The 11,357-nt window shown below is 40.7% G+C and overlaps 1 protein-coding gene across 1 annotated transcript; it reads right to left on the bottom strand.

Moving 5' to 3' along the window:
• Positions 1-604: 604 nt before the first annotated feature.
• Positions 605-3,091, bottom strand: LOC145719508 (eukaryotic peptide chain release factor GTP-binding subunit ERF3A-like). The gene is made up of 4 exons (XM_081810996.1): positions 2,879-3,091; positions 2,721-2,762; positions 1,764-1,991; positions 605-767 (listed from the first exon to the last, which is right to left on the bottom strand). The coding sequence occupies exons 2-4, from the start codon at positions 2,740-2,742 to the stop codon at positions 730-732; spliced, it is 288 nt and encodes a 95-aa protein (XP_081667122.1). The 5' UTR covers positions 2,743-2,762; positions 2,879-3,091; the 3' UTR covers positions 605-729.
• Positions 3,092-11,357: the final 8,266 nt, after the last annotated feature.

Consider the following 11,357-nt stretch of genomic DNA (forward strand, 5'->3'; position numbering starts at 1 on the left):
CCTGGTGGTGGGTATTGAGGAGGGCACATTCTGCATGGAGCACTGGGTGTTGTGCACAAACAATGAATCATGGAACACTTCATCTAAAACTAATGATGTAATGTATGGGGATTAACATAAGAATAAAAAAAAATGTTGAACTTAAAAAAAAAATTTTTTTCAATACTAGAATACACTGCTAAAGATCAACCATGGTGTTTTCATACTTAGATAGCTTCTATATATGATAAAAAATTATGATAACAAATTTTCTCAGTATGCTAGCAGACTACCTGTCTTTGATGAATCCACCCAGGATTTAAAGAGTTGATGAATCAGGAATAAGGAGTTCCCTCCCTGCCAAGTACCAGATTCATGTGCTGGTTTTCATTATTCCTAAGGAAACTATATTCAAAGCAAACTAAGATTTCCTACTATCTAGGGTTCTATATTAGCTTTTATAAAAAAAAAAAAATCTAAAATACAGCTTTCAGAAATACATTTAGTTAATGTTCCAGAAGAGCCTGACAGTGGTAACCAAAGAATTCTAGGGAATGCCTAAAATCCACCAAAAAATACTAACAATGATCACACTGCAAAAATTCCTTCTTAACATCAGCTTTCCTTACAGGTAATGTCTTCCTAACTTTTTCAGGTGACCTGCTTTATCTCCTTTGTATGATTGTATGTTTACAATGCCCAAAATTCATTCAATCAAGTTAACTCTATTATTTAACAAAAAATATAGACTTACATTATTTGTCCTCCTATGGTTGACTTGCCAGCATCTAAAAGTAACAACAACATCAATAATATGCAAACCACAGGCGTAAAAAAAACAACAAAAAACCGCTATATGTGCTAACACCATTACCAATTAGCATAGATAATTACATAATTTCAGCTGCAAAAGAAGCTGCCAAGACCCCTTGCCGCTCAACAATGACTTATACTGATCAAGAAGTTAGAACTACTTTACTGATAAAGAAGAATGTTTGAACAGACTGCTCTCTGACCTTCAGCTAAGAGCACAGCAGCAACAGAATATAAATTACCCAAGGGGAATCTCAGGGGAGAGCAAAAGCAGCCAAAGAGCTGTGAACTACATTTAGGTAGTCTGCCTTTCACTAATTTTAGCAAATATAGGTGTCCCTTCACAAATTTCAAAGGAGTTCTTGCTACTAAAAGAAGTCGTACGGTGTAGCATTATATTCAGGAGAAGGCAGAGATAAAGGGAAGGAAAAAAGGACACATGATTCTGTATTTTCTTCTCATGATTTTGGGGCTAAGTCAGATGGTCAGGGAATATCTGAGTAAATTAAATAGGGTTTTGTTCTGTGCTAAACCAGTAACCTCACAAGCATCCAGAAGTCACTCCAAATTATTAATTTCCTTTGTCACACAAAATTAAAACTATCTAGGTTAGATGAAGCCCATAAAATTAACAAATTAACTGAAGTTCACACAAAACAACAGACACATTTTCTAGAATATTAACTAATAGATGTCATAATATGCTTAGCCACCATCGGGGGGGTCTATAAACCAACTGTGCATAACATACAAATATACTGAAGCTTATGCTCTTCCAGCTTCCATGACATTACAAAATTATTTATATGTCCAACAAAGCGTTGGCAATGCTTTGCCAGCTAAAAAAATCTATCAAGTTAAATATCAAAACATTTCAGAGTAATTCAGTTCAGTTTCACTAAACCTCTCTAAGTAGCTGTTTGATGTAGCTAATGACCGGTCACTGCTTCACTGCTAGGAGTGTAACTTACCTACATGCCCAATGAATACGACATTTACATGTTCTTTTTTAGGAGCCCCAGGGGGTGCGACCACAGATTTAGGTTTTGGTATTTCCTCTTCCTCCTCCATCATTTCTTGGGCGTTCTCCTCTGGGGGTCTTCCGTCTCCCAAGGAACCACCCCCTAACTCTGCTTCACTTATTTCTTCTTTGTGCTCCCATGATTCTTCTGGGGACATTTCTGTCTCCCCATTTTCTACTGAAATAAGACATTTAACTTAGATTCCGAAAAAGACTTACAATCTGTACTGTAAAACACAGATGCCTTCCAACAACAAATAGAACTTTGCATATTTAGTTCTATTTCCTAACAATCTAGTGAAACATAAGCAGGAAAATCTCTTTCACAACAGAAATGGATGACAGCTTTCAAGCTGGCCCCACTGCGGACATCAGAGCTGACTCAGAGACTATGAGAGACTGCTATTTTAACAAAGCTTCACTTCCATAAGGACAGACAAAATGTAAACAGGAGATGTACCATTCCTAACAGCCCAGTTATTCCAGTGTCAGGATGTCCTGACACAGGGAAAACGGGAAAGTTGACAATCAGAACTCGGATTTACAACATCTTCACTTTTCCCTCTGCAAGTCATTTGGTATCAACTTTATCAAAGACATGGGGAATCTGACACCCTTAAGAGTAAGAAAGTTGCAAAAAGGAAGGAAATTTTTCACAAACAACATCGAATAAGCACAAGTCCTTCAACTGCCTTTAGCGTTCTTCCACTCAGCGTTCACATCTGTGGCCATTCAGTGTATCATGGCAGTGCTCATGTCCAACCAGGTCTGCTTTCTAAGTCCCACAGAAAAGACTCAAAGTCAGTTTTAAATGCAGGCATTACAATAACCATGACACTTACATTTGCACCTTATATCCTGAAAGGGTTTCATATTACCGTATTAATATGGTCAGAAATTTTCTTACCAACAGGTTCTGAAAGTTCCATGCTAACAGCTGAATTTGAACCTAGACAAGAAATTGAGATAATATATATTTACAAAACAATATCCAGGCTTCACACACCATAGACAACCCATGTTTTCTCAATTAGACATTCAAAGGATCATATCATAGAAAATTACCTTCACACAACAATGACTGTTCGTCTTGAGAAGATTCCACAGGTGCTGTATAATAGAAATAAGTCCTATTAAAAATTAAGTCCTATACATCCATTTTCATCTATCTTTTAAGATACGGTAAAAATAGAATTTCAATAGCCCAACAAAAACCTCAGTAATTTAGACCAACAGCAACTAACTCAGGTGTTCAAACTAGAAATCTGTTTAAAAAAAATTTTTTTTTTTTTAAAGATTTTATTTATTTATTTGAGAGAGAGAGACTGAGAGAGAGAGCACATGAGAGGGGGGAGGGTCGGGAGGGTCAGAGGAAGAAGCAGACTCCCCGCCGAGCAGGGAGCCCGATGCGGGACTCGATCCAGGGACTCCAGGATCATGACCTGAGCCAAAGGCAGTCGCTTAACCAACTGAGCCACCCAGGCGCCCCTAAAAAATCTTTTAAACATCTACTGATTACAGCAGATTTTTACCATATTTTCAGTAATTGAAATGTATTCATAAAGATATGCTTATTCTCTTAATTTGCTTCATAAAATTTTTCCTTCAAAGCTATTATAAAAGTAATCTGCGGCCCAGTGCAGATGAAATTATTAAGATTTTGCTCAACAAATACACATTACTTCTCTAGATTCTCTCTTGCTAGCTCCAGGTGGCCAAGAAAGCTATGATTAGCTCTTTTTAAAATTCCATAATCACATATTATTACTAAGATCCTTGAATAAATTCTATCTGATACCAATAAAATAAAAAGGACATTCACACAAAGTCCTTGAAATGCAAAGGATCCCTTACAACGTGTCAGAAATGGTGATTACAATGACGCCAGTTTTGCCCTATATTAGAATTCTAAGATCAAGCAACAATCCAGTTTCCACAGCTGCCACACTGCAAATCTACGTATGACATCCCTGGAAGAGAGGTATGAGAAATATATACTGATACCCAAATACGTAAATTTATTTTTTATATCTGATAAACCTAAATGATATCCCAATATGAAAGTGCCCTTGCTTCAAAAAAATCTCCAAGAAGCAAAAGGTATCAAAGAATTTGAAGTCACCTGAATCCTGCACACCAAATAATAAATAATGAATTCATAACTGCAAAGCTCGTATTTAAAATCACTTCGTAGAATCACCTGTAAGTCAAGACAAAGTTTTGGGCCCAGTCTTCAACAATGTGAAGTGTTGAAGAAAGTAATTTCCTGTTCCTGAAAGGTAAAGGGCAACCAAGTTTTTCCAAGAGAAGTGACATGCTGAGTGTCAGTGACATGCTGAGTGTCACTTGGGAAGGTCCCTCTACCATGGCAAAGAGATAATGAGAGAGGGAAAAAAAAACACCACTGGCAGAAAGACCAACATCACACTACAGGCAAGCATGCCCTGTGAACACGTGAGCGGTACAACTAGAGAGGAGGGGTCGAGGGAAAAGACAAGAGAGGCATCATCTGGCAGGAGGAGGAAGGAGGAGTGAAAGGTCTAAGATGACCCCAGCCTACGTGGTTAGCAGGATATAAACAGAAACTAAAAAATCATTTGAACGAGGTGTGGGAGGGAACAGGAATTATACTTTTTTTGGTTTTCCTATTTCAAAGAAAAGTTTATGGGTGCGGGAAGGAAAATTTCTCAATTTTCAGAGAAAGCCAAGTTCATATGCCTCCCTCGGGCTGGAGGGGGCAGCACAGGGTAGTGGTAAGGGGCTAGCACTGAGCTGACTCCTGCTGTAAATGCTGGCTTGTCACTTCAGGTTGTGAGATGCAGCTACTTCACTGGAATTCTGTTAATGACATACCACCCACCTGACAGGACCGCTGAGAGAACTAAATGAGAGAATACATTTGGTTTGTATTAAGTAACTCCTGGCACCAAGCAGATATTCAACACGTGAGTCTCTTCGCCCTAACACGCTGGGACACACTCGACTCTATCAACCAGCATGACTGAGGATCAAATGTGTGCCAGCCTGGACAGAGGCCCTCACAAATCCACACAGCGCTCGAGGTCGGGGCATATTACCTCCAATTGATTTTTAACAAGCCGTGATGTGCTGACTCATTCAATCCCCTCCAAACACCCTGAAAATACGTAACTGCAATCACTCCCATCTAACATTCAGACAAACCCGACCCAACCGGGCTTTTCCAAGTTAGACAAGCGCCATCTCGCCCTCCTTCAAACAGCCCCTGCTGAAAAATTACTCGATAAAAGTACACTGAGTCAGAGAGGACGTAGTGTTTTAAGGCAGGAAAAAGATCACACAGTAAGATACCCCAAACTGCAGCTGAGCTTTACAAAACCCAACAATACACATAGCTGACCACCCAGTTCTAGAACTAACTCTTAGATTTACAAATACACAATACATGCAGAAGACTGTAAGGCGCTGCTCAGGATAATGATATCAGTCACCAGACCACCTCAGTGGCTGCAGAACGCACCATAATGAAAATCTGCTCACGGCTTTATTTTTCAAAACGTCCTATTTATGATATGTTTGCCTTAAGTTCGTAAAGCTCACAGGGACAGAGAGAGTCAAATACCAAAATCAATTAAGTGCTTAATATATACCTAATGGTATTAAAGGGCCCCAAAATAAGAAGTTGACCATACTTTCCCCAATGTGGAAAAAAGCCTTCCATGCATCCAGACATGGATCACATTATAAACCTAATGGCAAGGCTAGCGACATTTGTGAACTGGTATTTCTGCAATAATGAACCAGAAAAATCAGATATAGCAAGATGTTCTTTTAAACTTCTCAATCTAATTGCACCCCAGTCTTCTTACACACACACACATACACAGTCAACACTTTCCAGTTCATTCTACTCAGGTCTTATTCATAATGCATATCATATCCTGACTTTACTAGCACTAGGGAGCCCGGGCTCAGAATTCTACAAGGGCCCAAAGTCATTTGTTCATGGTCAGCAAACAGATGACCGTGATTTAAGTCCTGCACAGTTCACATCCCGGTGAAGGAAAAGCTAGTAAACCTTCCGAGGAGTAAGGAGTGACATTATGGTTTCATATTTTCCAATGGTATGTTCAGAAATACACCCTTGTCAAGTATTCAAAACACGAACGATTCTAATTAAGTGGGAAAGTTATCAGACTGCATCAATGAGTAACCTGCCATATCCCAAATTAAAAGGGAAACTAATACTCTGGTTCCTGATAAAGGAAGATTAATGAACTAGGTGTGATACTGGGTGTATCACCACAAATTTTAAAACAAGAGGTGAAAGATGTTACTGTCAGGCAGTATGACTGCCTGTGCTTTAACACCGATGATGATCTGAATGTTAAAACCGCTAAGAGAAAATCTGATCCTGGTGAAATAAGCCAGACACAAAGGGTCACATGCTGTACAATTCCACTCATATAAAATGTTCAGAACAGGTAAATCCACAGAGACAGAAAGCAGGCTGGTGGTTGCCAGAAGCTGGGAGGAGGCAAAGGGAATGGGAAGTAACTGCTGACCGGGCACAGGTCTCCTCTCGGGGGGCAGGGAAGGTGCTGAAAATGTTCTGGAGCTAGACAGAGGTGGTGATTGCACAACACTAGCTGAATTATTCACTTTAAAATGGTTAATTGTATGTTACATGGATTTCACTGTAATTTTTATGGTTTTTTTTTGCTTTTTTTTGTTTTTAAGATTTTATTTATTTATTTGAGAGAGAGAGAGAGAGAGCACATGAAAGCGGGGAGGGTCAGAGGAAGAAGCAAACTCCCTGCTGAGCAGGGAGCCCGATGCGGGACTCGATCTCGGGACTCCAGGATTAGGACCTGAGCCGAAGGCAGTCGCTTAACCAACTGAGCCACCCAGGCGCCCTGTAATTTTTGTTTTTAAACATTTATTTATTTGAGAAAGAGAGCAGGGGGAGGGTCAAAAGGAGAGGGAGAGAGAGAAGCTGACTCCCCACCGAGCGTGGAGCCCAACACAGGGCTCAATCTCACGCCCCTGAGATCGGGACCTGAGTGGAAATCAAGAGTCAGACACTTAACCAACTGAGCCACCCAGGCACCCCATGATTTCACTGTAATTTTTGTAAAAAGAATATAAATATTTTTAAAAGAGCTGATCATGGAGGGGGCACCTGGCTGGCTCAGTCGACAGAGCATGAGACTCTTTGTTCTCAGGGCTCATGAGTTCAAGCCCCATGTTTAGCATGGAACTCACTGAAATGAAAGATCTGATCATGAATCAAAAGACGTCAACATGGAGACTCGTACTTTGTCAGCTCATCAGTATAGCACAAGTTAGTCAAGGCCATACAGGTGGTAGATAATGAAATGTTTTAATTCAAGCTACGTGTTTTCAACACATATGTCTGGCCAATTCTTGAAAGTGCTTAATCTGTATATTTCATAAATAACCAATTTGAATTTGTACTGCTTTAGATATAAAACTGATCTTTAATCCTCTTTACACACTAAACAGCAATATATAAAACAGCCACCCTAACTAAAATTCCTTAGCCCTGCTAGCTAAATGGTATGCTCATTAAAGAAAAAAATAAAAACAATTTCAGTGCTGTCACAGAAGTCACCATGTGTTACACTGGGCAGAAGTGAGAAACAGTGTGACAAAATTCTGCCCAATACAAGTTTCTGCAGTGAGGGACGTGTTCTCTGTGCTGTTATAGGACAGTCCCAAGCCACATGTGGCTATTAAGCATTTGAAAGGTGGTACCTCAACTGAGGAATGGAATTTTAAATTTTACTTAATTTCAATTAAAGAGCCACAAGGGCCCAGCTCTAGCGGCTCTCACACATTCTCCTTAAGTGTACAAACTGGCCACACCTGATCTTCCACTTTTATCACACTCCCGACCCAGCCCACCACCCAAAGGCTAATGATCCCTCCTCAGAACTCCTCTAGGGCAGGACCCTGGCTTCAATTACAGGGGCACACAAACAGATCTTCGTTCTGGTTCCCCCAGAGATCACAGACTTCCAGAATGATGGTGGTTTTCTGAAATATGGAGACTTTTTTCTCTACTCTTGTAGTCCCCACAGGCTGGCAGAGCGCACGTACCATACAGGATAAACATATAACTGATTTTACTGAATTCCCTTCAGCTTTCTTTTGGTTTTCACAGGGCTGGTTCCTTGTGGTCTTATTGGTTCAGTTTTCTCAGGAGTCTTATGTTTACTACATTCCCATAAGGGCTCAACAGAGTAAAAACAACCTTCTATGTGCTGGCTTTTTTTTTTTTTTTTTTAAGATTTTATTCATTTGACAGAGAGAGAGAGAGCACAAGTAGGTAGAGAGGCAGGCAGAGAGAGAGGGAGAAGCAGGCTCTCTGCTGAGCAGGGAGCCCAATGCGGGACTCGATCCCAGGACCCTGGGATCATGACCCGAGCCGAAGGCAGACGTTTAACCGACTGAGCCACCCAAGCACCCCTATGTGCTGACTTTTTAACAAGGGGTCAGAGAAACAATATCCAAGAAATGTTCAAGTATAGTCTGAGTAAGGAACTAAAACTTCTCTAGCACTCAGGTGACCACGTAGTCTCACCAAAACTGCCCGTTGAGGTATTTTTCTCCCACAGACAAAACCAGAACACAGTAAAGGCAGACATCAGAAATAAGAGCCCACAGAACACATACAAAGGTCCAGGGTTTTGCTTTAATTACCTAACACTCTAAAAATAAAAGGTATGATGTCACAGACAGTAGCGAACAGAACTGTTTAAAATGATTTTACATCATTGTTTCCTAAAACATACGAAGAAGCAGTTCCAAGTATTACTTTAGAGCACTGCCTCCTTATGAAGATGTTCCTTGGCCCCCACTGACAGAGAACATGGAGACAGTGCCATAGCCCACACATTCATGGGCTCCTTCTCTGAAAAAGGTATCTTGGCCAAAAAGATCGTTCAATATCAAATCACAAGGAAAGGGCTAGCAGAGTAACCATTACTAGAATAAGCTTTGAAATTAGACCTAATCCTAGCTCCTCTGTTTAGTCATGGATGTCACCTTGCTAATTCTTTTTTTTCTTATGATTTTTTTTATTTATTTGACAGAGAGAGACACAGTGGGAGAGGGAGAAGAAGCAGGCTTCCCGCGGAGCGATGTGGGGCTTGATCCCAGGACCCTGGGATCATGACCCGAGCCGAAGGCAGACACTTAATGACTGAGACACCCAGGCGCCCCTCACCTTGCTAATTTACTTAGCTTCTCTGAGTCTTAATTTTCTTACCTGTAAAATGTGTTTACAGTACCTATACCTCAAGACAGTGTTGTGAAGATTCTACATTAAGCAATGATGGTGGTAACTGCTCAGTAAATTTATGATTCCAACAAGCAGTTCAAAGCCCCATAATAATTCTAAAAATTTAAGAATGAAATATAAGAAAGGCAAATTCCCGAGTGAGAAGACCCGCGCTGGTCTTCTCAGCTCTAGGCACACCCTTTTTCCCATTATTAAACAGCGATGTGTGCAGAGAGCACTCAACTAGCAACTGGCAAATGTGGATTCTAGCATCAACCATGGCATTAAAGCTCCAAGTGATCTTATGCCTTCACTTAGCATCTCTAGGCTTCAGTTTCTTTATCCAAAACGAGGCAACTGTTATTACTGCTGGGGTCACTTCTAGCCCTCACATTCCAAAATCCTATTTATTCAATCACTAACACATCGCCACATACCAACTTGATTAGGCTTTCTGTAGAGTTAAATCCCACTGTATTCTTCAAGCAACCCTAAAACATTCATCTATGATTTATATCCCACCTACGTCAAAAACAACTTGAGGTATACTTGAAATTCATCAACCGAAACCATTTCGGACAGCCCCAATAAGGTACAAAGAGAAGAGAAAAATATGTATATGCAACCAAAATCAACCACCCAAAGGAGATGGACACAGACCGCTTAGTAGTACGGTAACCCACTGGAGTTCTGAGAAATGGTCAACCAGGAAATTGCCCCAATGACATTCACAAGTATGCACTTTTTGTTTGTTTCAAGTGAAGTGACCTACCATTACCTAGTCAGAATGTAGTCTGAAATTTGGTGTCACCACTCTCAGGCCAGGCTAATAAAAGATGCTCAGAAAATCCTTACTAAACATTTCTCTCACCTGGAAAGTAGAATTATGCTGGGGATCGGGTTCAACTTGGAGTACGGTAATTAGGTTTCCTCAGAACAAAGCCACTTATGAAAAAAAACCAAACACATCTACAGCCCAGCCGTGCTTTGTTAAAATCTACTGAAAACAAGGACAAAATTTTTAAGCAGCTTTGGTATGAATCAACGATTGCAGCTAAAAAAGGAGCCTAAGGATCTCAGAACAATTAAGAACCTTCAACTAGTGGCCAAATTCTTGCCTCCCAAAGATTTTTAAGAACTGTGAACAGAATGACGCAATCCTAAATTAACATGCCCAACAGATACACCACTAGAACTGCACTAACTCACTGCCGCTCCTATGAAAGTGACAACAAGTAATGTAGAAAGAAAAGCCGTCGATGCTCCCAGGGATCCAAGGCACAGCAGGGTACGGTAATCGCGTGCTGACAGCCGGCAGCTACACCTGTGGCAGGAGGAGCCATTATCTCTTACACCTGAAACTCATGTAATGTAGTGTGTCAACTACAAGTGATAAAGATAACCAATGCTCTACTCCAGCAAATTCCTAGCAAACTTAATAAAATAGGGAAACACAGGTTAACCGTGTATATAAATTAGATCTCAATTTTAAAAAACCCCAAGGTATTCACAAAGAACACTTAGCAGAAAACAGATCTTTAGCTTTAGGATTACGGTGACAGGACTGAAATGATTTACATAAGGAAATCTGTGGACAATTCCTCCTCTCAGCTTTGAAAGCCCTCTACCCCCTTTGTATGGCCCCTCTTACCACCTTGGGTCTCCCATTAGAGTAAAATGGGTATTTGATCCATCCCTTTCTATGCTCCTTGAGGGATCACAACTTAATCATCTTGGTGGCATCCCTTCAAGGGCCCAGCACAGCATCCTGTGTTCTGAAGGCATGAAAACATTTGTTCTTTAATTGCAATATATAAGCAAAGCCAGAGATTCACATCTCCAAACATTTCATTCTAATTCTGCTAATTCACCCCAAAACGTTATCAAATCTCTTTCATTCCTTTCTTTTCAACCAGGAAGACAATACTATTTTATTTTTTAAAAGATTTTATTTATTTATTTTGAGAGAGAGAGACAGCAAGAGAGGCAACACAAGCAGGGGGAGTGGGAGAGGGAGAAGCAGGCCTCCCGCCGAGCAGGGAGCCCGATGCTCGATCCCAGGACCCTGGGATCATGACCTGAGCCGAAGGCAGATGCTTAACAACTGAGCCACCCAGGTGCCCCAAGACAATACTATTTTAACACTCTGAGATATTTCCTCCCTGGGACACCTGGGTGGCAGAGTTGGTTAAATATCCAACTCTTGGGGCGCCTGGGTGGCTCAGTCGTTGAGCGTCTGCCTTCGGCTCAGGTCATGAT

This window comes from Leptonychotes weddellii, unplaced genomic scaffold, assembly GCF_054177405.1.
Source record: "Leptonychotes weddellii isolate Sample4059 unplaced genomic scaffold, ASM5417740v2 HiC_scaffold_4917, whole genome shotgun sequence".
In the NCBI taxonomy this organism is placed as follows: Eukaryota; Metazoa; Chordata; class Mammalia; order Carnivora; family Phocidae; genus Leptonychotes; species Leptonychotes weddellii.